General features: G+C 36.9%; 1 protein-coding gene and 1 long non-coding RNA gene across 2 annotated transcripts in view; one reads left to right on the forward strand and one right to left on the reverse strand.

The window, feature by feature from the left end:
* Positions 1-26102, forward strand: part of USH2A (usherin) — an 821881-nt gene that overhangs the window by 352320 nt on the left and 443459 nt on the right. The window contains exons 23-29 of the mRNA XM_017870028.1: positions 2187-2288; positions 4140-4319; positions 5463-5593; positions 11039-11312; positions 16152-16355; positions 16483-16563; positions 19147-19338. Of these exons, the coding sequence (XP_017725517.1) occupies positions 2187-2288; positions 4140-4319; positions 5463-5593; positions 11039-11312; positions 16152-16355; positions 16483-16563; positions 19147-19338 (1164 nt within the window). The remainder of the gene's footprint in view (positions 1-2186; positions 2289-4139; positions 4320-5462; positions 5594-11038; positions 11313-16151; positions 16356-16482; positions 16564-19146; positions 19339-26102) is intronic.
* Positions 9485-16955, reverse strand: LOC108528290 (uncharacterized). Its single transcript, XR_001885092.1, has 3 exons — positions 16873-16955; positions 10208-10335; positions 9485-9727 (listed from the first exon to the last, which is right to left on the reverse strand). It is a non-coding gene; the product is annotated as an uncharacterized LOC108528290 (long non-coding RNA).

The following is a 26102-nucleotide window of genomic DNA, read 5'->3' on the forward strand; positions in this document are numbered from 1 at the left end:
ACCATAAAAACCCTAGAAGAAAACCTAGGCAATACCATTCAGGACATAGGCATGGGCAAGGACTTCATGACTAAAACATCAAAAGCAATGGCAACAAAAGCCAAAGTTGACAAATGGGATCTAATTAAACTAAAGAGTTTCTGCACAGCAAAAGAAACTACCATCAGAGTGAACAGGCAACCTACAGAATGGGAGAACATTTTTGCAAACTACTCATTTGACAAAGGGCTAATATTCAAAATCTACAAAGAACTCAAACAAATTTACAAGAAAAAAACAACCCCATCAAAAAGTGGACAAAGGATATGAACAGACGCTTCTCAAAAGAAGAGATTTATACAGCCAGACACATGAAAAAATGCTCATCATCACTCGCCATCAGAGAAATGCAAATCAAAACCACAATGAGATACATCTCACGCCAGTTCATGTCCTTTGTAGGGACATGGATGAAGCTGGAAACCATCATTCTCAGCAAACTATCTCAAGGACAAAAAACTAAACACCACATGTTCTCACTCATAGGTGGATATTAACGATGAGAACACTTGGACACAGGAAGGGGAACATCACACACAGGGGCCTGTTGTGGCGTGGGAGGAGGGGGAGGGATAGCATTAGGAGATATACTTAATGTAAATGACGAGTTAATGGATGCAGCACACCAACATGGCATATGTGTACATAAGTAACAAACCTGCACGTTGTGCACATGTACCCTAGAACTTAAAGTATAATTTAAAAAAAAAAAAAAAAAAAGAAAGAAAAGATCTCTCTGATGAGGTGACATTTGAGCAGAGACCTGAAGGGACAAAGAGGCAAACCATGTAAATATCCAGGAAGAGGATGCTTTGGGTTGAGAGGCCAGCAAGTATCAGGGCCCTGAGGTGAGAGCACACTACATGTGGCATGTCAAGGAACGACAAGAAGGCCAGTGTGGGAAAGAGGGTGTGAAAGGGCTAATGACAGGACATAAGATCACAGAGGCCATTAGAGATTAGATCATATGGGACCTTGTGGACTTTTACTGTGAAAGAAGGAAACTGTTGAAGGATTTTGAGGGAAGAATGACATGATATGACTGCTTTCTTTAAAAGGATCACACTAGCTGCTCTTTTGAGAATAAATTATAAGGGGAATGAGGGTGAAAGCATGGAGATCGGTTAATAGGCTTCTGCAGTAACTCTGTATTAATTCAGACAAGAAATCATGGAGACCTGAACAAGGGTGATAATTGAAGATATAATAAGAAGTATTCAGATTCTGGTTATATTGTGAATGTCAAATTAACAGGATTTGATGATGAGATTGAGGCAGAATAGGGGTTGGTAAACTATCATCATGGTCTAAATCTAGTTCATGCCTGTCTTTGTAAAGTTTTATTGGAGCACAACTACACCCATTCATTGATGTATTATCTATGGCTGCTTGAGTCAGAATAGTCTACAAAGACACTATCTGGTCTTTGACAGAGTTTACTGGCCATTAATGTAGAGCAAGCCTGTCAGGTTTGGGTCTCAGGCAACTGGAAGAATGCAGCTGCCAAAACCAGGGAGTGCACGATTGTGGGAGAAGCAGGTTTGGAGAGAGACGTTCAAAGTTCACTTGTTAACATGTTAAGGCTGAGATTTCTGAGACATCCACGGGGAGATATCAGGCAGGCTGATCAAGAAACAAGTCTGAGTTCTGAGGTCAGAACTTCCAGCAAAGGATGGTATTGAAAGCCAAGGGAACAGATGTAAGTAGGGCTAATTGGAGTGGATTAGGCTCTGGAAAAACAAACACAAATAGCTTTGCCTCTCCTCTCAAAGAAGGTGGGCATTAGAAATATGAATAGGGATTTCCATTGTTATGCCACACAGTCAGAAAACCAGGTTACCCTGGCCTTTGGCCCTGGTAGTTCATACTGGAACCCAGCCCACTATTCATCCCTCTAGAGTACTTAGGGGGTCCCTATGGGTAGAGAAAGGAAGAGGCCTGAGACGGAGGCAGTCTGGATCATTCCAACGTCATGATGCTGGGTTGTTGAGGAAGAGCCAATGAAGAAAAGTAATGAACAGGCAATGAGGAGAGAGGAGAACCAAGAGAGTAGTATCCCGAAGGCTGGTGAAGGATTTTATTATTTGATGAGTTAGTAAAAATAGAGTATCCTGGTGAAGGCGTGTTTCTCATCTCCTATTCTCTAGGTTCCTCTGCCATCCTGAATGGTAGTACCGTTATTGGAGATAACACAGGAGTCTTTCTGGGAGGGCTGCCGCAAAGTTATACCATCCTCAGGAAGGATTCTGGTGAGTTTAGTAAGGTATATTATATATTGTCATCCAAACTTAGAATAGAACCAGTTTACATTATTTTAAAGTAAGAGTAAGTATTATGTTCTACTTCATGCTGTATTTTCTATATTAAAGTGCCAAAAATTTCCTTTAGGTCTCTCTCTCTCTTTTTTTTTTAAAGGAACCGTGTATTCCATATGACTTGTATTTATATTGTTAGTACCCAGTTCTTGATATATAAAAGGAATTCATTAAAACTTTTGCTGAAATGAATTATAATACTTTCAGTCAAAGGTATGTTATTTTAGGACTTATGCATCGTTTTTTGTAAGATTTTAAATTGAATGTGAAACAACACAGAAATGGAAAACTACGAGCTTGATTTATACTCTAAATAGGGTGCAGAACATTCCCTGAATACTATGTGATAGGCACTAAACCAATCCCTAGATATTCATAGATGAATAAAATGTGGTCTTTATCACAATAGAGGTCACAGGCGTATAAACAAGTAATTCCGACCTAATGCCGTAAGTGCTATAATTGAGCTATAGACAAAGTGATTCTCATATTTTTGGAACAAGAGCACAAGAACATATTCTAAAATGCAACTAATTAAAACGAACATGAATGGAATTAACCTTAGGTAGGAAAAAATATCATCCTTCAAACGCAAATGCTAATAATTCTAGGATTGTTTCCCAAGTCCTCATTAAGAATCACAGGGTGCTTCCAAGTCTCTCCCAGGAAGTTAAAATATAACTACATAAATATTACAAATAAGCTAGGACCCAGATAAGTATAATTTGTTCATGGGTTGTAGTCTTCAGGGAATCATGATGAAGATCAAAAGGAATAGAAAGTGTTCATCAAATTTAGGAGAAGGGTATAATTGAATTCTCAAGGCTGATTATCGTTACCTCCTCAGAAATGTCTCTAGATTAGACAGGGTTTTCATTCAACTACTTGAGACTGATAGAGAAGTCCCTCTAGTGCCTGCGCGTGCACACACACACACACACACACACACACACAGCCTTTGTTTTTTGCCCTTCTGGGAAATAGTATTTTCAGGTACTAGAAGGAGAGAATATCCTGATACTAAGTACCCTTCCTGTAAAGGACACATCTCCATTATGAATGAACAATTTTACTTTGTCTATGTAAATTGGCCTTATAAAACTCTCATAAACTCAAAGCTGAAAACTAAGCTTTGCCCTCATAGGAAAGGAGGTGGCTGTGTGAAATTTGACTTCAGTGTGCCTTCTCCTCCTCTTGATTTTTTTCTTGCTTTTTCTCTAAATCACTCATTTGCACATTTTCTGTCTCAACCTTCTGTTATCACCCTATTCACTTTATTTATGAACCCCACATCCACCTGGTCTGGAGAGTTCCACATTCAACGTCAACACTATATACATTTCCAAAAAATGAAACCAAATTATTGATTTACTTCAGTAACAGACTGGTTCATAGATGAGGAATCTAAACTACAAACTACATATTAAATAGAAACACTCCCTTCAAATCTAACTTTTAAAGTTATAGTACTTTATCTTTGAGGCTAGTGGCAGATGAATTTTCTGTGTTAGTTGAAACGGCAATACTCTTGCTACTGCAAAACCAAGGTTTCTGCATAAACATCTGTTTCTGTAGATATGATGGGTTTGAACCAGTGCTAAACATTATAATTGCTATCATTTACTATAGCTGATGGTGTGGTGTTTACGTGAATCATTAAGAGGCTTGCAGTAAATAGTGGTGAGAGCTAGTGCCTATTTCTTTGATTTTAATGGCACATAAAATTAATTGCTTGAAAAGAATCTTTCAAAATACATATTTCTTGATATCTATAAACTCCTACAGAGATAATCCAAAAGGGTTTTGTGGGCTGTCTCAAGGATGTACATTTTATGAAGAATTACAGTCCGTCGGCTATTTGGGAACCTCTGGATTGGCAGAGTTCTGAAGAACAAATCAACGTGTATAACAGCTGGGAGGGATGCCCTGCTTCATTAAATGAGGGAGCTCAGTTCCTAGGAGCAGGTAATGCTCTAAAAAAGACATGAGTGTTCACTTAAAATCTATGTTCTATCCTTTGTATAATTTCATCTCTCCTGTTTGATTAACTTGACCTCATATGAACCTAGTATCACAGAAATACCTAGTTATTCCAATGGTGCACACAAATATATTCTTGATGTCTGAATATGCAATATAAATTATAAGACTCATAAGTATACATCCATGTATAATATCTCTGGTAGCCCATGCAGTTCTTGATTTACATATGTTAACATTACCAATGTCCATTTGCAAGTCAGTTGTTTGGAAACTAGAATGCAGTTAGAGATGTGTACTTAGAATGCACTCAGAAAGATGTTTCAAAGAGTTTTGTTTACTAGGTTAATCCACAAATACCTATTTATCTCATTATGTAGAAGAACAATGTTCTTAAGAGTTAATTCTCGGCTAAGCAATGTGTAGTAGGCCATTGAGAGAGAGCTGGAGACTAGAACCACTATCCCTGCCATTGCTCAAAAGGCTACAATGAAAGGGGAGGTGTGTCTGTAGCTTACCCCGGACACACACACTGAGTCTCTGCCTGATCAGAGCAGAGACTTCCACCCAGGGGAAGGGGAGAGGGATGATAGTGGCTTGGAATACCTGGCTTGTTCATCAAATAAAAACCCATCTCTGCCTCCTACATTTATAGCTAAGTTGGTTGGTTATTAAGTTGCTTAAACTGCCTTCAGCACAAAAAGGCATATGATATTAATAATATAATCTGCACTTTTTTTATTGTTCTGTTTTCATCAAGGTCATTCTGAGTTTCTTTTAGTCAATGCAAACTACCTATTGTTAATACTTACCTAAAACAGTAATAATCATACATGATGCAGACAACCAATGATTTAGAGAGCAAATTTCTTCCTCTTTAGAAAGTATAATATTAGAGCAAATTTCTTCCTCTTAAAAGTATAAAATCTATCAAAGTCTTTCTTAATATATCTAAGTCTTTCTGTCACTTCTGCACAATTAAAAAAGGGATTTCTTAACATTGATTTGCATCTTCTTTTGTGAGATTTACTCAGTGGCAGAATGTGTCCTAGAGTTTCTTATCACCCTTACAATGCTGACAATGTTGTGTTACACATGCTAACATGTGCATGTTTTATATCTTTAAAGGGTTCCTGGAACTTCATCCATATATGTTTCATGGTGGAATGAACTTTGAGATTTCCTTTAAGTTCAGAACTGACCAATTAAATGGATTGCTTCTTTTCGTTTATAACAAAGATGGACCTGATTTTCTTGCTGTACGTAAATTACTTTGATTAAAATTACTTTAAAATATCAGACCCAACTATAAAATAAATAAACCATGTGTTGGCATTACACTTAATTGAGGTTTCTTTACAAATTCACATTTGTTTTCTTTTTTTTCCCAAAGTCATTTTTAGTTTGGAAGTCCTGTGAAATATTTTGTATTTTATTATCCTAGTAATTTTTTAAAATGATAATTATAACAATTATCATTTTAAGAAATCAGACTAGATATAAGGAATTAAGAAAATCCAATTTAGTACCTTAAGATATGAAAAACACTATTTCCCTCACTATCCTTTGATACGAGTTTCAAAAGAATATATATTATATATTTTTCATATGACATATAGATAATAAAGTATAATGATACAGTGAACACTCCTGAATCTGCCACCACATCTGATAACTAAATATTATCATTTTTGGTCTATCTATAAAGTCTTTCCTGTCCTGCTTCCATCTCCTTTTAGATGTTATATGTAATCAGAATTTTGTGTTTGTTATTCACATGCATTTTTATAGTTTGAACACCTAATGAATGCCTACAAATTCTTGCTTTTGAAATTTATAAAATTTGTTTTATACTCTCTCTTTAGCACTCAACATTGTTTCTGAGTCATTTATGTGTCCACATAGGTATACATTTTCTTGGTTGTGTAGTATTTCTCTTCTCTTACCAGTGATGTATTGGTTGTTCCCATGTTTTNGAAAAACACTATTTCCCTCACTATCCTTTGATACGAGTTTCAAAAGAATATATATTATATATTTTCATATGACATATAGATAATAAAGTATAATGATACAGTGAACACTCCTGAATCTGCCACCACATCTGATAACTAAATATTATCATTTTGGTCTATCTATAAAGTCTTTCCTGTCCTGCTTCCATCTCCTTTTAGATGTTATATGTAATCAGAATTTTGTGTTTGTTATTCACATGCATTTTATAGTTTGAACACCTAATGAATGCCTACAAATTCTTGCTTTTGAAATTTATAAAATTTGTTTTATACTCTCTCTTTAGCACTCAACATTGTTTCTGAGTCATTTATGTGTCCACATAGGTATACATTTTCTTGGTTGTGTAGTATTTCTCTTCTCTTACCAGTGATGTATTGGTTGTTCCCATGTTTTGCTACAATGAATAAAACTGCTATAAACATTTTTATACATTTCTCTAAATACAATGGGCAATTGTAACTGCTTTTCCTTGTCTTTAATCATTAATCTGATACCACTGTTAAGTATGTTATTAAAAATGTTAATTCTTAAAAGTTGTTTTAAAGAACTAGCATAGAAATAGGAGAAAAATATGAACATCTTACCCTTAGATTCTTGATTTCTAGACAAATAGACAATTAAATACAAGTCTTGGTGATTTTAAAAGTCTAAGATATGTTCACTTTTTTTTTTTTTTTTTACATTCCTAGTATATACAATGCCAATATTGCTAAGAAGGGAAATGGAAATTTATCCCTTCATAGTATTTATTAAAATTTCTGATTCTTTAAATATTTATTTGTCCTCTTGTGTATTGTTGGCTTCTTTCTCTGAAACGTAATGTCTGTGAATCCAAGGACTACAACTTTATAGTTGTATCCTCAGTGCCTAAGCCTTAGCAATTATCATGTTATCCAATGTTGTTGAATGAATGAATGAGTGAACATGTGAATGAGCTCATGCTGTGGTGACCTTCACTGAGCATCGCTGAGTCATCTACATGTGCATATACTGTGGAGGATACAAAGATTATTTACCATTTGGCTCCTCCTCTTGAGGACCATATGCCTGCACTGGAGGTCTATACGCCTTACTATGCCACGCTTCCACCCTCCACCTTCCTCCATTCATTGCTTTGTTACTGTATTAAATAATACTGTTAACTTTAAGTAACTTTACTAAAAAAATAAAAATTAAAAAATAAAAAATTAAGACTGGGTACAGTGGCTCGCTCCTATAATTCCAGCACTTTTAGAGGCCTGGGATTACCGGAGGATAGCTTGAGGCCAGTAGTTTGAGACCAGCCTGGGCAATGTAGTGAGACGCTTTGTCTGCAAAAATAAAAATAAAAGTAAAAAATTATCCAGGCACTGTGACTAGTTCTAGCTACTTACGAGGCTGAGGCAAGGATTGCTGAAGACTGGGAGTCTAAGGCTGCAGTGACCTGTGATTGCACCTCTGCACTCCAGCCTGGGCAAGAGAGCTCTGTCTCAAAACAAACAAACAAAAAAAATCAATACACTTACATTAATATATACTGAGTGCCCACTATGTGCTTGGCTTTCTTTTAACACTTCCCATGCAACTGTAAAGGAAGCAGTCTTTCATAACCGTACATTGCAGTCCGCCATATCTGAGGACTGAGGTAATCACAGATTACCCCTCAACAACTCTTTCTATTATACTGACTTACTTCAGTATGCGTGGTTATCCCCTGGAACTTGATAAACTCAGAATGTTTCCATTGCCAAAACCTTAAACCTCAAAATATAACCTCATATCCCTCTAGCTCTCTCAGTCTCTCATTAAGTTCACCAAGGCATTGACACCATTGACTATCAGCCCACTTTCTAGTTAACTCACTCCTTACCTGAGCCACCATAATGTATTTCTTCGACAGTATTTCCACCAACGCCCTGATTTTGTATCTTGTATTGGACTTCACAAACCTTGATCAATCAGTCTAGCCACCTCCAGTTCTAGTAGCTAGATTGCTAAACACCATAGGAAAACTAATACGGGCATGAGAACTTGTTTAGAGCTCTCCAATTCTTTTATTAAACAATATCTATTGTTTACAGGATTTTCTAATGTATTTTAGATGTAGAAAGTGAAAGAAAAAGAATCTTAGGATCTAGAAACACTATAACCTGAATGTCGTCAGGTAGTCCCACACTCTCCTGATAAAAACAAGCATACATATTCAATTTTCAATCTCTCTATCTATCAACTTGACTGTATTTGAGGCAAGCCAAATTTAACTCTCTACTGACTCAGGGGAACAAATGAACAATTACTATGCTTACAATGAAAGAAAATATGTCTGCCATCATCCTAGATTCTATCCCTTCTTCTGCAAGAACTTGTTCGACAGTCTTCCCTCTTTGTATGTTCAACTATTCCCTCTCAATTGGCTCTTTTCCCTCAATACATGGAATGATTGAAATTTATTTTCCTTAGTGTGTTTTCTTTGGTCTATGAAGCCTCCTCCACTGTACTTTTCCTTACCTTCACGGTCAAGTGCATTGAAAGCGGTTACTATTGTTATTGCCACTTTTTCATCTCACTTCAGTTCCTAAAATGACTGTACATTAGGTTCCTGCCACTACCGCACCTTCCTACAAAATCACTTTTCTAAAGTGGTCAATGATCCCCGCATTTCCTAGTCCAATGATTTTATTTCTTATCTTATTTATTCTTTTTCTGCTATTCTCTGTTTTTTTTTTTTTCTTATTCTTCCCTACTGATTTTCCAAAATACTAGTTTCTCGTAATGTCATCAAGTTCTCTTAGCTTCTTTAAGGAGATCATTGTCACTTAAAAGAACTGTTTTCTACTATGCTGTACCTTTAAAACATTAGTCTTGCTGAGGACACTAATCTTTTCCCTTTCATCTCAGTCTTTTTACACTCACTGAATAATCTTATTTATTTTGTGATGTATTTTCTCCATTTTATTGGGCCATCCCCAAACTGCATATCTTTATGTTTGACTTCCTCAAAAAGAGTTTCATCTGGATGTTTTATAAGCATTTCAAACTCAATGTATCTAAAATGAACTCCCCCCTCCTCCTTGTCAACAACAACCCTCAGCCTTTCTTTCAAATGCTTTTCATAACGTAATGATGGCAGAACACTCTCCTACTTACCCAAAAAAGATGAGAGGTCTTCTTAATTTCTCTTTCGTTCATCTAACTCATTTACCTTTTTACCAGGTCCTTATGAGTTGCTTTTACAAATACTTCTTAGATCGAGTCTTCCCTTTCATCAGCATCATCATTATCCTTATTTTAATGACTCTCAATATGTTTTCACAATTAAATGGATTTCCTAACGCATTTCCTGAATTGTAGTCGAGATTTTGTTTTCAGTATGTACTTCTTATTTCTGGCAAGGTAAGCTTTTAGTGCAAGGTAATAGTGGAAAGAATATGAGTTATGGTTTCAGACAGACACCAAACACTCTTTCCATACCAGACCCTCCTATCACTGAAAGTCCTTTAAAATCTGGCTTCTACATAGCTGGCAAGACACTACCTCAGCTCCCACCTCCATATGTACCCTTTGTCTTACCTAAGTTGGTGCCTTTCTCTAAACCTGATGTTCTCATGTCGTGGACCCTCCATGAATCTGATATACTTTCTAAAATCTTACTTTAAACCTTTCCCAACTTCCAGGGAGCAAAAAGCCTTCTCTGTTCTCTGCTTTCACTTTACCCCTTTCCTGTCTTGATTGTAGTATTGCTCCCACATGTTTGCCTCTGCTACTAGACAGCATGACTCTTAGGAGCAGTGTTTACCTTAGAGCAGCAGGTATATGGCACATTGTAAGAGACTCGGTATTTATTGAATAAGCAGATAGACAAATGAGCAATTGCTTACCTGAGGTCCTTCCTGAAGATGATACTTTCATGGAAAAATTAGTAGTTTGCGTCTGGCATGATTTAATTTGTTTCACTTAACACAACTGATCTCAAGATTTTAAATATCCTATGGTCACTGATACGTTTCTAACAAAGTAAAAATATATTAGGTAAAATAATTATGAGACATTTTGAAGGAAAATCTATGAACTTATTTTTTACTATAAAAATTTGGGTTAAATATGTTCACATTAGAAAACGGTACAGTCATCTAACAGAATATACATAGAAGCAATTATGTTAAAGATTTAGAATAAAACTGAACTATTGAATCAAAATATGTCTTACAAATTTGAAACTGAGTTCACTAGCCAGTTAAAATAAGCTTAATCAAGCTTGACATTTCATTTTCTTATTGTCTTGTCATATTTTCCCCCAAATTAAATTGATACATGAAGTAGTATTTTCTCATTTTCTAAAAATTCAAAGAGTCATAGTTCAAACTGTTCTGTTCTCTTGAGTCATTCAGTCACTTACACAGGGGTTTAATCTTTTAACTATGTTGCAGCAAAAATAAACCTTAGGTCTACATAACATTGCATCACATCATCTAATCATTACTAGATATGAATTTGTTTACATCAATACAACATTCTTCATGTCAGCTATAAGCTTGAAAAGGATTTCCCATGTTCCTAAGCAGAAACTTAGGGTAAAGTGACACATTTCTATAGAGTGCTTTCAGGGAACAGTTTTACTTTTCTTCAAGAAATTGTCCTTCTGCTCTCTCCCAAACTGCCCTTCTGCCGCCTTTTTATATACCTACTTTCTTTTTTAATATAAAATACAGATGGAGCTGAAAAGTGGAATATTGAGCTTCCGGTTAAATACCAGCCTTGCCTTTACACAAGTGGATCTATTGCTGGGGCTAGCCTATTGTAATGGAAAGTGGAATAAAGTCATTATTAAAAAGGAAGGCTCTTTCATATCAACAAGTATGAATGGACTGATGAAGCACGCATCGGAGTCCGGAGCCCAGCCACTGGTGGTGAATTCACCGGTTTATGTGGGAGGAATCCCACAGGAGCTGCTGAACTCTTATCAACATTTGTGTTTGGAACAAGGTAAGTTCCATCTGGAGGAATTCACAAATCCATACAGCCCTAGTGCTGACAGATTTTGGTGGTTCTGTTTTTCAAGAGATAGCAATAGATTCAGGCTAAAAGCAGCACCCAACAACACCCCTTTTTCTGGAGAAATTTAAACCCTAAAAACTAATGGAGCACTTTTTCAAATAGTTTTGTGTGTTACCCTTAACAGTATGCCATCATTTATAATCAGCATATTTATTTCAATATGTCCTCGGTAAATAGTAATTAATATACATATTATTATTGTGACATGTAATTATGTATGTTGTATATAATTATATATATATATATTAATTACTATTTATTGAAGAAATATTACAATAAATATGTTGACTATAAATAAGGTACCTGAGGTGCTTCCCAGAGATGATATTTATATGGAAAAATTTGTAATTTATATATTTATTATATGCATTATATACATATTATATAATGCATATTTTAAATATATAATGCAATTATATGTGAGATATATAATTATATATGACTATATGTGTATACATACATAATTGAATATAATATATAATTATATATAATTCATATAAATGTATTTCCTCATATGTTGGATAGTGATCATTATTTGTATTTACAGATGAAAAAATAAATTAAGTTGGTATGCATAACTAGTAAAAAAGATCAATGCAATTCATTGCCTTTTCTTTCTTTGACATAAATGCTAATTGTCTCCATAGGTTTTCAGTAGAGCTTTCATGTGTAAAAAAAAATGTGGGGTGTATTTGGTTGACTTCCAAACATACTCGTGAAATACTATATATTGTAGGTTATCAGTAACCATAAGAGAAAGGAAAAGTGCATTACTTATAGTTTAGGTAAGAAGTTAACTCATAGAAGTTTGAATGTAATCAGAGAAATAATTAATTTGAAAAGGCTAACAAAATCTGTGTATCATTTCTTGTGGCAGTCATGGTTCTGAGAGCTTACGTGAGAATAGGTGAGTCAGTTATTACTAACAAGTGCGTTAGGCATTATTATTTATATCCTCATTACAGATGAGGAAACTGAAGAACAGAGAGGAAGGTAACTTTCCCAAGGTCACAAGGCTAGTAAGCAGATAGAAAGACACTAAGTCTCTCTCAGGCAGCCTGGTATAAAGTCAACTCTCCTTATTACAATCAATGCTCTCTTTTATGGGCATTGGTCAATGCTCCTTTGTAAAGTGGGGAATGCACAGTAACTTCCAGCATGGGACCAAGCACACTTCCGGGTGTGGAAAAGGTCCTTTACGGAGTTTAAAATCTATGTACCCTGAATGGTTAAAATTTTCATGAAGCAGTCTTTGCCTATTTGGTAAGTACATAAAGATTTAAATGCCTTTGAATAGAAAATATATGGCAAGCTCTTAGGAGACTTTTAGAAGGGTAGTAGTAAGGAGTTAATGAATAACTGGGGTGTAAGACAGTAATGACATTTTCAAGGCACTTAAGGTGTAACAGCAGCTAAAAATATTACATTCGTATAAGAACTTCTCCAGGTTTTCAGGTTTCTGAGGTTAGAAAGAACTTGAAAACCCTTTGTATGAGTGAGATTACTTAATCCTGTTTGCTTCTGGGAAAAAAAAAAAAATGAAGATGAGAAACAAAAACCCTGCATATACAGCCTTGTTCTTTGAATTGCCCCTAAACCCATTATTATTGATGGTCCTAAAAACATGGTTAAAACTGAAATTGTAAGATAATAACAGAAGTTTAAAATATTGCCATAGACCCAAAGGGAATAATTTTACCTACATGCTATGACTAAGTCTGTGATACTGGAAGGTATTTTATTTATGAGTAATATTAAATGTTTATTAGTGTAGTAGTATCCATATCAGTGGTTCTCAAAACACTGAAAAAATATTGATGTACGGTAGCTGGAACATGGAAGTCAAAATTAGCTATTATTATTACTATTCAAGATACATTGACATCACCTGGAATGGTTATTAAAAATACAGATGTTAGGGACCCTTGTCCCCTAAGATTCTGACTTAGATGCTTTGAGAGACACTGATCTATATAAATAACTGCATGTTTTATACGATGATCAGGGAGACTAGTCACAATACAGAGGTGCAGCATGAACATAGTCAATTGCAGCTAAAACGAATCATGTTCACTTAATGTATTTCTTTCAACCCACTATCAATTGTCTGAAAAACCTTTTTCCTTTCCTCTGCTTCTTAATTAGCACCTTTTTTTTTTTCATCAGAAGCTCTATTTTTTGGTCATATGAGTACTACTTTTTTTTTTTTTTTTTTAATACACTAACATTGTAATCTTCTCCAAATCAGATACAAGACTAATTGTATTTCTTGTTTTGGAAATGCTGGGCAACATAATTTGCTGAAGCTGTGCCAGCTCGGATGATGAGAGTTTATCTTCTTAGAATGATCAATGAGGATAATCATTTACATCTAGGTTGGGCATGCCTGGGTCTGGCATGTGGTCTCACAGGCAATGCTCTGCCCAAACCCCTCCATGGAGAGGGAGGGAGTGGGGGCTGAAAGTTAGCTGACCTGCCAAGTCAAGCATCCTGCAGCAGTATTGCCTTCCCTAGAAGACGGGCTAATGTTTTCCTGATTAGTCGCCCTAGAGCTCTGGGCTACCTTTTAGGCATTTAGAGGCCCAGGGGTGGTGGCATGGATGGGGATTTTTTTGGATTCTCACAAGGGTAGTGGAGTAAGAAAATAAGGCATTTTTACTCCTCTCACAAACATCCCCTTTCTCCTCTTGTCCTCACATCCCATTCAAATGTTTTAGGTGGCTGGGGAACATTTCTGGTGGTATAGAGTTGAAAGCATGGGACAACATTAACTGAACTCTTTGGTTGCCACCAGAAGGATGCCACTGGAAGGACCCTGCACTAGAGCTCAGCAGCTTCAAGAGCTCAGCAGTCTCCAAGGCCTGGGGCCAGAGGACCATTTCCTCAGGAGGATTTCTACTTACAAACTTCATTTTATAACTAACTCTCTGGGCCTTTTTCTTCATCTCCAAAATGAAGAAAGACTTATCTCCCTGGGCTTTCCCAAATTGAAAATTTCATCTTGTGAATTAATTTTATTATGGTTTTGTTAAATTTTAATTTTAAAACATTATGGTAAAATATGGGTAACATAAAATTTACCATTGTAACCATTTTTAAATGTACAGTTTAGTGGCATTATGTACATTCACACTGTTTTGTGGATATCACCATCATCCCTCTGAAGAACTCTTTTCATCCTGCAAAGCTAAAACTATGTACCCCTCAAAACATAATGTAGCCTTTTTTTATAACAGCACTTGTTTGCCAAGCTGCCCTTCCACTGTTCTCATTTTGTTGGTAGGGAAGTTAGGGTACAGAGAATTTTGATACTACAGCTATGTGCCATCAGAAAATTACTACTATTGAATAAATTAAAATTCTTAGCTTCTGAATTTGCTAGTCAATGATTTTATATTGAGTTTTGTTGCTTTCAATTCAATTCACCCAACTTATTGAGTGTCTACTGTGTGTTTAAGATGGACTAGCAGTATTGATCAGTCAGGATTAAAAAAATGTGGATAATAGTAAAAGACATTTAAAAGGAAATAGGCTGCAACTTAATGTGTTAGAAGGCATAATAGCACATCATATAAATGCTGAGGAGAACAATATGGTCATTGTTGCTATTAACTTATTTTACTGTTATGCATTGCATTATATTTTATTTCCATTTCCTGCTGCTGTGCTTTAATCTTGAAAAGAGCTGATCATGTGTTTGAGGCCTTTCAAACTTTACAGTGTTTTGTTCAGAGAGAGAGAACATGCACGCTACAGCAATCTCAAACTAGGTCCTGTTTGTCCCAATTTCGTGCAGTTTTCTGCGCAGAGTACTGCCAGACTTCACTGAGCTGATCTCTGTTTTCACAAAATAGCATGTAATTCAAAGCCACTGCTATTCCCTGGCTGACTGGATGCCTTTTTTGTTTGCTGTCTAACAAAAAAGTGGCGAATACTCTAAATTCATTTCATCCGCATTCTCTGTTAAACTTCACAGAATGGTACTACACACTGGGTGTTCTAAGGTCACCTGTGTAGAAGACACATTCCATGAAATCTCATGGTGTTGCTATTGCCAACACTGAAGGCTGGCCCCTGTCATGCTAATGGGGATGTAAAACTGGTGACCATTTTGTATATTCAAGATTATGGAACTCTGTGAAAAACGATAGAGCGTAGTGACAGCTCTTCCGTAGGCTGCTGTAACTCGGGCTAAATTCTGTACCTCTGAAGTGATTGTTATGCAATTCATGGCAATATTTCAGGATTCTAATATATTTTGAAATTATGTTCTCTCTCTGGCTATTCTGCATAAAATCCTCAGAGTGTATTTTTCCCCAATGAGTTTATTGAATAATCATGCTAATTCAAATATTATCTTTTGGCATTTAAAACTGACTTATATAGTCACTTAATTTTTCAGAATTAGGAGACTTGGGGCTATCCCCCTACCATAATATGAAGTTGCCTAAATTTTCTTTTATGGGAAGAAACAGAATTTAGAAAATGTGGGCCTAAAGAGGTAAAATAAATACTTTTTCAGTACCAGAAGTTAAATTAGAATTATCAATGACTGTGTTTTCCAAATAACAGAACTATATTTCTTTGCAACAAATTAGCTTGATAAAAAGTAGGAGGCATAAAATGTTTCCCAAGAAAGACTTGAAAGTCTAGCAATTGTGTCTAACCACCCCCCTTCCTCAAAATGTAGTACTGCAGAGGACAAAAATGATTGGTAATTAATGACTCAAGCCCTTTATGCGATACTAATCCCTTACTATTTGCTAGGTTTCGGTGGTTGCATGAAGGATGTTAAATTTACACGGGGTGCTGTCGTTAACTTGGCATCTGTGTCCAGCGGTGCTGTCAGAGTCAATCTGGATGGATGCCTATCAACTGACAGTGCTGTTAACTGCAGGGGAAATGACTCCATTCTGGTTTACCAGGGAAAAGAGCAGAGTGTTTACGAGGGTGGTCTCCAGCCTTTTACAGGTAATGTGGAGGTCCTCTAAATTAAATGTTGCATGTCTCTTATTCATCCCCCTTTCCCTCCCTGCCAGTCCCTTATTAGTCTATATGAGTATTATTTTAATCTTGCTGCATCTTATTTCCGTTTAAGAATACCTGTATCGGGTGAGAGCCTCTCATGAAGGAGGTTCAGTATATAGTGACTGGAGTCGAGGACGTACAACGGGAGCAGGTAAATATTTACCTTCAAATGCATATGTGCACACACACATGCATGTATTTGTGCATATATATAAAAGGAAGGACTATTACCCTGAAGTAGTAATATTTTTGTAGTCTTCTGACAGAACATGCCTTGGTTTGAAAATACATCTGTCAATGGCTAAAATGCTTAGTAGATCAGTGCTTTTGATTTGTCAAGAATTCACTAAATATTTACTCAGAATTGATCCTTTCCTCTTAGGATGCAGAAGAAAGGAAAGTTCAGGTTGTCTTAAGGATGTAATAGCCCCACCTACCTAATATGTCTAAGGATAGGTACCTTTACAGATGGCATAGGTAGCAAGAAGTTGAAGTCAGGGATTAGGATTATCCTTGGAAGGGAGTGGCACCCTCTTGACTTTCTCATAGAAAGCACATTGGAAACCTGCAACTGGTTGGAATCAGGTGTGTCTATGACATCATTGCAGATGTTTTTCCTGTTGTTGACTGTTAGAATCTTAGAATGATTCTCCCAAGAGAGAAAAAGTTGCTGATTGGTTTAATTTATTCTGAGTTGGAAAAGAACCAATTAGGAGACAGTATGCATTAGACCTAATCTCAGACAATTGACTTGTTTTGTACTTCTGACTGGCCACAAAATCTTTCCCCATAATACCCCCACAGGAAGGCATTCAGCACAGAGTTTTGTGAATCAGTGGCATTCTACCATTTTGGGTCAAATATTTGTCAGGAAACTGAACATATCTCCAAATGATTGCCACTTATGTCTCTTTAAGAAAGTTTATTCAGCGAGTAACAATTTGTCTAAAGATGTGTTTCCATCAAGATATTCTCTTATACTTAATCTACAGTGGGTTACTATCCCAGGTATCCTTTGAGGAACCTTCTTAATATAAAATAATTAAACACTGAGATGAGCAACTAAGAATAATTTTCAAGACTCTCTACCTACATATTTTCCAGAAGAGGACAACTTGACACTTTTCCAGGATGATTTAAATTATCACCTATTTATAGGCAAGACAGTGAGCTGAACGATCTCTTCAAATCCTTTTCAACTTCAGAGCTAAGAGAAAGCTCCAATATAAAATACTCACTTGTTACTGACATGTTCTCTCCTCCTGTTTCACACCCTTCTACTTTATTAACAAATATAAAGCCTGCTTTGAGTATAATTCAGCAACGTTAATAGGTGTCTGGAAAGCACATTGCTTACTTAGCTTAATAGTCCCCATTTTGAGTACTACTGAGAAAGTACACAAATAGAGCTCTGAATTTATAGCAATGATCTGACCACAGTCCTATGCCATAAATTCATATTTACAATCTGACCACAACACTGAGCAGCTACATGCTCCCAAGGGTTGGAGAATAATTGCACTATTTAATTATTTTTGAGTCAGTTTTGCTCTGTCCCTTATGAGAAGACCATCTGTTAGACAGTACTGTACTTTGCCCTGTACCACATTTCAGAACTAATAAAATCAACATCACTCCCATTGTCCCTTTCCTTGCAACTCGATCGTGTGGCCTGTGTGTTTTCTATAGGTGCCCGTGGTGTTTAAACTGCTCAGAGAGTGGTTCTCCCCTTTGGTGTTTCCTCTTATCCTTTATGTTCACTCTGTTTCCCTTAAAGCTGTCCTATTTTATTGGTCTGGACAGTAAAGTCGGAGAGGAGGAGATTTGATTGGAAAAACTGGAGTGATCCTCCATCGACAGGGCTCGGGAGTCCATGAGCAGCTAGAGCAGGTCTCTCATCCATCATCCTGCCACAGAGTTCCTTGGGCTCTTTCTTTGTGTCCCCAGTGCACTCAGCTGTGATGAAGTTTTTACTGATCAGAACTGTAGAAATGTCTAATAAATAGTTAAAGGCTATAGATTTTTTAAATTAGGGGGCTCAGCTTGTAAGTAAGATTTTGTAGTTCTTTTAAACTTCCTCATTTTGTGATATTATTTTGAGATATTCTGCAGAACAAATATTTGAAAATGACTTTGTAGAATCTCAAGGGCACCAGCTCCTTTACCCCACCCCACCCCAAAACTGCAATTAAGAATATATTCCATATATCATATCTGGTAGAACTTTGCTTTTAAAATTAATTAGAAAACAATTGCATTTGGAAAATGGGTCCAGGCATTCAAGTACAACACAATCACATTTGTGATCTTTTTTGACTAATACATCGAAGATATAAAAGTGTCAAACCACCATGTATAATAACAGTCTAATTATCTTGCTTCAAAGGGGGTACATCATTATATTGCTTGAACTTGTTATCTGCCTACCATCCACCTCCTTCTTTATGAGTGATGTTTAAACATGTCTGATACATTAAATGTTTTTGGAAAACCTGGACTAGACTTGAAAGAATGTTATGTCGATGGAGTTTTGATGGTTTTGAAATATCGCTTAAACCGAATGGCTCAAGATGTGCAGTCATATTAAATCAATGCTGAAAAGTTACAACTCTAATAAATTGTATTTATGCTAATGGTTGAGTCTGATTTACTGCGGCCATTAAAAGTGAAGAATAGGAGCAATAGTCTTCTCAGAACTGCCATTTTCCCTATTTTCTCTTTTATTCCTTCACAGCTCCACAAAGTGTGCCAGCTCCCTCAAGAGTCCGCAGCTTAAATGGATACAGCATTGAGGTGACCTGGGATGAACCTGTTGTCAGAGGAGTAATTGAGAAGTACATTCTGAAAGCCTACAGTGAGGACAGCACCCGTCCACCCCACATGCCCTCTGCCAGTGCTGAATTTGTCAATACAAGCACCCTCACAGGTAAAGGCGATTCTTTAACAGAGTAGATCTTATTAACTTCATTTTTGTTTGAATTTTAAATAAAATCTCCTGCAAAGGTTTTTTTTTTTTTTTGATTTATTAAATATAAGTGTATTTTACCTGATTAAGAACAACAACTATCTAAAGTAGTGGAAGCCTACATCTACCTAGGATAAAAAGGATAATTCTACAATGTGCATGGGCTCTCATGGATAATTTTATTCTAAGGTAGAGATTCTCTCCATCCCCCAAAGATTACATCATAGGTGGCTGTAGTCCTTTAACACATTATAGACATCTTTTGGAAATCCTAGGTATAAATACTTATTTCTCAAAGCAAAAATTTACTCTTTGGGACTAGCCCCAGTTCACACCACTATTATTTATTGTAAAATTGCTGATTAAACCTAATTATCTCAAGGTGGAGGAGTCTTAGAGCCCTAGTTATTTGGACTGGCAAATCAGTGAATCGATTTCTCACAGTGCGGTGTGCCATGAAGAATGATTATAATGAAATATACTCATACACACCACTAACACATCTCACACTCAAATTCATGCATGTGTATTAAGAGCATTTTTCAACTTCATGAAATATTAAAGCACATTTAAAGGGAGAGTTGAATTTAAACCTTTGATAAAAAGAAAGTAAATGTGTCAACTTTGACAGAAAAAACATTTTCCTCTATCAAAAAATCTTGTAACGTGAACCATCAGAATGGATGTTAGAAAAGCCTTAAATATTTCCCCAACATACCTGCTGGTCAGTTCCCTCAAGACTTTGCTTCCTTTTTTTAGACTCTTTGGAATGTACAGCCCAAATATACCACCAACTTTTAGCAAAAGAAAAACAAACAAATTCACACCCTTCACTTCTTTCCTATTTTACCCCCCTTATAAAAACCCAGCCTGATTAAGCCCACAGCTTGCCTTTTCACAGGTTGCACATGGCAGCTATATGGGCTAGAAAATATCAAGTAGTTTGTTGCTAAAAATGCTAAACCCCACTTTCAAATGAGCACTCAGTAATGACACCAATCCTACTATATTTCCAGAACAGTCTCCTTCTCCCATTCTCCTCATTAAATATTTTATATTTTCCCAAACTATACACATGCTATCTCCCTTTCTCATCCCACTCAACTGACAATGTTCTATTTTAGATCAAATTAGACACCACAGAAAAAGCAATATTTTGTATAGGATTTCTGTTACTTTCTTACTACCAAATGTACATATTAATTGCATTTTTCTGCCTGATGGAGTTGTTATTAGGGGTTGGATGAATGAATGCATGCTAAAACACTTAAAAACATTTTGACATATAGGAGGTGTGTGCTATGCTATCATTTTCTTTTCATTATTATTTTTTATTTTCACACAGTTTTCCTTTCTGTTTTACAAAGCTTCTCTTATCCTATCAAAAATAGAAATCTTCACAAGTCCTCTGTACCCTGACTCTTCCTGTTTTTTCAGAGATGTTACTGATAGCTTATCTTCTTTTCACTTACATTTTTAATGCCTCTCTCTGCTGCAGTGGAGTATGGCCCAAGGACCAGCATTACTAGCTTCACGTGGGAATTTATTATTAACGCACATTCTCCTGCCCACCTGAAACCCACCAAAGCAGACACTCTGCAGGGTGGCTTAGCAGTCCTTGTTTTAACAAGCCCCCAGGTACACCTGATGTATGCCAGAGTTTAAGAACCACTGACTGAGTGGATTCTTCTCAGGGTTATTCAAACTCTTTTATCTCCCATTGTTAAAAACCAACACACTAACCCAAACTAATCACAAGAATCTTCATTCTGTCCAAACTCCCTGCTGTTGCTCCCTCTCTCCTCCTCTCGGCCTTCATCTGGCATGAAGTATCTAAACTCATTTTGTCTTCACTTTATCTGGCCTCTGCTCATTACTTTTGTGATGAGCACCAAGAACTACTATGTTTACACAGGCAAAAAACACTTGGCGCTCTATGTCTTCACCACTCTTCAGCATTCTCTACAGTAACTCTCTCATCATTTCTTGAAATATTTCTTCACTTCTATGACTCTTCTGCTTATCTCTGCATTCTCCAGGGACCCTGTTCTCAGTATCCTTTGCTCACTTCTTCCAAAGTGTGATGACATATTGAAGAGTCTCAGGATTTAGAACTGGGCTGTCTCCTCTTTCTCTTTCATTTTTTCTTCTGGCTTGCTCCAAAAACCTTATTGATTCTCATAACATCAAATACCAGACAGCTGCTGCTGTTGACTCCTAATTGCACATCCCACCTAGACATCCAAATGCCTGCATCCTAATAGGCATGTGGACTCAGTGACATTTCCAACTGGATGTCTCTCACCTTCTACACTTACCAAACCTCAATTCTTACTTCTCCTGCATTCTCATAGATACCTACAGCCACCCAGTCAAGAAAGTCTGAGAGTTACTCTGGACTTTCCACCTCCTTCACACCTCATATCCACAGTTGTCATTCTATTTCTTAAAATATGTGTGAAGTTCATCCATTTCTCCTCTAATCTACTGGTCAGCCCAAACCACTACCATCTTTTGCCTGGACAACTGCAATACTTATCTTCATCTTTCTCATAGCCTTTTTTTTTCTCTCCCTGGCCATGAGTCTATTCTACAGAGCATCCAACATCATATCCCTCTTCTCAAATTTTTTCTTTCTTTTTTATTAATTATACTTTAACTTCTGGGATACATGTGCAGAATGTGCAGGTTTCTTACATAGGTATACATGTGCCATACTGGCTTGTTGCACCCACCAACCCGGCATCTACATTAGTTATTTCTCCTAATGCTATCTCTCCCCTACACACACACCCACCCCTCGACAGGCCCCGGTGTGGGATGTTCCCCTCTTTGTGCTCATGTGTTCTCATTGTTCAACTCCCACTTGTGAGTGAGAACATGTGGTGTTTGGTTTTCTGTTCCTATGTTAGTTTGCTGAAAATGATGGTTTCCAGCTTCATCCATGTCCCTGCTCGGCCTCTCATGCAATCACATTTTGTCTCAGTCTCCCCCTACTTCCTGGGTTTACAACAATTACCTTTGTAATTAATATAATTTAAAGAAATTTGTACGTAAATCCTTAGGAGAATTCCTGACAACTGTGATAGAATAAATCCCTAGAAGTGGAATAACTGCATCCAAGGCTCTTAAGACATTGTATAGTCTTGAACTTTGAAGTCAGACATTGATATAAATCTCTGCTATAGACCTTCCCTGTGACTTAGATAAGTTCCACATCCTTCTGGATCCTTAAGTCTTCACCTTTGAAATGGGAGAGTAATATTTACCTCAGAAGAATATTAAAAATATTAAGTGATATGATATTTTAGCTCTAAACCTTTTTAGCTGTGTAACTTGGACAAATCAATAAACCTTGGTGTGCTTCAAAATCCTTCTAGGTAAATAAGAATGTGATACAACTACCTGCCTCGCAGGGCAGCTGTAGAGATTAAATGAATTCATGTATACGTAAAGCACATAGCACAGTGCTTGACACGTGGAATGCACTGTAGGATATCTATAAAGTGTGTAACACTATGCTTAATGTATGGTAATTTCTCAAGAAAAGGATAGTGTTTTTGTTTGTTTGTTTGTTTGTTTTATTTTTTGTTTTTTGAGATGGAGTCGTGCTCTGTTGCCCAGGCTGGAGTGCAGTGGCTCAATCTTGGCTCACTGCAAGCTCCACCTCCTGGGTGCATGCCATTCTCCTGCCTCAGCCTCCCCAGTAGCTGGGACTACAGGTGCCCGCCACCACGCCTGGGCTAGTTTTTTTGTATTTTTAGTAGAGATAGGGTTTCACCGTGTTAGCCAGAATGGTCTTGATCTCCTAACCTCGTGAATTCTGACCTCGTGATTCGCCCACCTGGCCTCCCAAAGCACTGGGATTACAGGCATAAGCCACTGTATCCAGCCAGGATAGTGATTTTGACACTGCCCAAAAAGCTGTGCAAATTATGCTTCCACCAGCAAGCAGAATGCAAGATTGTGCGTTTCATTTTAACTAGCCAACACCAAGTTTAACAGTTGAAAAAAACTGCAAATTTAAAAGGCGAAATGTCAGAATATTGTTTTAGTTTGTGTTTATGTGATTACTAGAGAGATTAGTTTTTTTAATATTTATTGGCTGTTTCTACTTCTTTTACGTGCCTAAGTAAGTCCATTGCTTTTGATTATTCTATTTATTTTTTATTTTTTGAGACAGGGTCTCATTCTGTCACTGGAGTGCAGTGGTACAATCTCAGCTCCCTGCAAACTCTGCTTCCTGAGTTCAAGAGATTTTCCTGCCTCGGCCTCCCAAGTAACTGGGATTTCAGGTGTGCACCACCACACCAGGGTAATTTTTGTATTTTTAGTAGAGTTGGAATTTCACCTCACTGGCCAGACTGGTCTCGAACTCCTGACCTCAGGTGATCCACCTGCCTTGGCATCCCAAAGTGCTGGGATTACAGGCATGAGCCACTGCACCCAGCTTCATTGTTAATTTTTCTTTTTTTTTTTTTGAGATGGAGCCTCGCTCTGTTGCCCAGGCTGAAGTGCAGTGGCACGATCTCGGCTTACTGCAAGCTCTGCCTTCCGGACTCACTCCATTCTCCTGCCTCAGCCTCCGGAGTAGCTGGGACTACAGGCGCCCGCCACCACGCCTGGAGAATTTTTTGTATTTTTTTACTGGAGACGGGGTTTCACTGTGTTAGCCAGGATGGTCTCGATCTCCTGACCTCGTGATGCACCCGCCTCGACCTCCCAGAGTGCTGGGATTACAGGCGTGAGCCACCGCGCCCGGCCGCATTGTTAATTTTTCTATTGAATGATTCACATTTTCTCATTAAAGTTTTTCTCTGCATATGAAGAATAATATACATGTTTGTCTCATCTGATGCAACTCCCCAGTTTTGTCATTTAAAAAAAAATTGATTTACATTTTGTGTACAGATTTTAAAATATTTTATGTAGTTAATACAACATCCTTAAAATGTTCAATATACTATGGGTGATTTTTAAAAAATATATATTCCCCATTTAGAGTTGATTATTGTTTGTTTATGTTAGATATACCATGTTGATAACATATAATGCATCTTCCTCAAAATAGTAATTCTAAGGTTAGGGTAAGAGCAAATCAGAAACTGGGAGCAGGGAGGCTTTTCAAATTAAATCAGCCTCTCCCAATATTCTGAAGGATTCCTTCTTGAAGGAGAGATCCCACAGATTGTAAACCAACGTAGTATAGAACTGGATGTTACTCAAAAGGCATGTCGTGCATGGTAGTGATGTATATGCAGAAGAAAATCAGAAAACTACTGAGCAATTGTTTATTTTTATATATCAAATTTGTCAAAAACCAAGGGAAGTGTTAACCATGTTAACTATGAGTGCAGTTTTGTCAATTTCTCTGAGATATTTTTTGTTCGCATTTTTTGAATTTTTGTGACTTTTACACTTATTATTTATGTTTTAACCTTCAAGGTCTCATTGCTTTAGGTACAGTCATGCATTGCTAAAGGATGGATATGTTCTGAGAAATGTGTCATTAGGAGATTTCATCACCTTGCAAACATCATAGAATGAACTTACATAAGCCTAGATGGCATAGCCTACTCCACAGCTAGGCTAGATGGTGTAGCCTATTGTTCCTGGGCTGCAAACCTGCACAGCATGTAACTGTATTGAATAGTGTAGGGAACTGTAACTCAATGGTAAGTATTTGTGTATCTAAACAGATCAAAACACAGAAAAGGTATAGTAAAAACACTGCATCGTAATCTTATGGGACCACCATCCTATATGCTGTCTGTTGCTGACCAAAACATTATGTAGCACACGACTGCATGGCAGCAACTTGGCTAAAGTCCTTTCATTCAACATTGTTTTCTTATAAGGTTGATGAGAAAATTAAAAACAAAACAAAACAAACAAACAAACAAAACAAAACAAAACCCTGGCAAGGGCCACTGTCTGCGTGGAATTTGCACATTTTCCCTATGTTTTTGTGGGTTTTCTCTCGGTACTCCAGTTTCCTTCCACATCCCAAAGGTTTTCCCCTTCCATGAACTGAGATGTCTATATGAGTCCAGAGTGAGTGAGTGCAGGTGTGTGTGAGTGTGCCCTGTGATGGTATGGTGGCCTGTCCAGGGCTGGTTCCTACCTTGAGCCCTGAGCTGCCAGGATGGGCTCCAGCCACACATAACCCTAAAGTGGAATAAGCAGATGGGAAATAAATGAATGAATAAATAGAAATCATTGTAAAATAAAAATTCATAAAGTCTATGATAATCATACAGATGCACAGCAATAAACAGTGCAGTATGACAGGGCTCAGCAAACTGCCCAGTCTGTGATTGCTGGGGTTTGAACAAAATGCTGATAGGAGGTGCTCCTTACAATGTTCACTTGGAAAGCATTTATTCCTTGATTTATACCACTATGACCACTGTGACTCACTGATTCACCAAAACTTGAGTAAATTAATATCTTGTTTTGATTAATCTTTTGTAAATGGATATATAGCACACATAGCATACATTCATTTCAATGTTTAATATTAGTAGTCTATAGAAGTTTGGTGATTTTTGTGAACAGAAATACATCATAGTATTTTTCTTTTTCTTTTTTTTTTTTTTTATTATACTTTAAGTTCTAGGGTACATGTGCATAACGTGCAGGTTTGTTACATATGTATACTTGTGCCATGTTGGTGTGCTGCACCCATCAACTCGTCAGCACCCATCAATTCATCATTTATATCA

This window comes from Rhinopithecus bieti, unplaced genomic scaffold (assembly GCF_001698545.2).
Source record: "Rhinopithecus bieti isolate Rb0 unplaced genomic scaffold, ASM169854v2 scaffold_1673, whole genome shotgun sequence".
Taxonomy (NCBI): domain Eukaryota; kingdom Metazoa; phylum Chordata; class Mammalia; order Primates; family Cercopithecidae; genus Rhinopithecus; species Rhinopithecus bieti.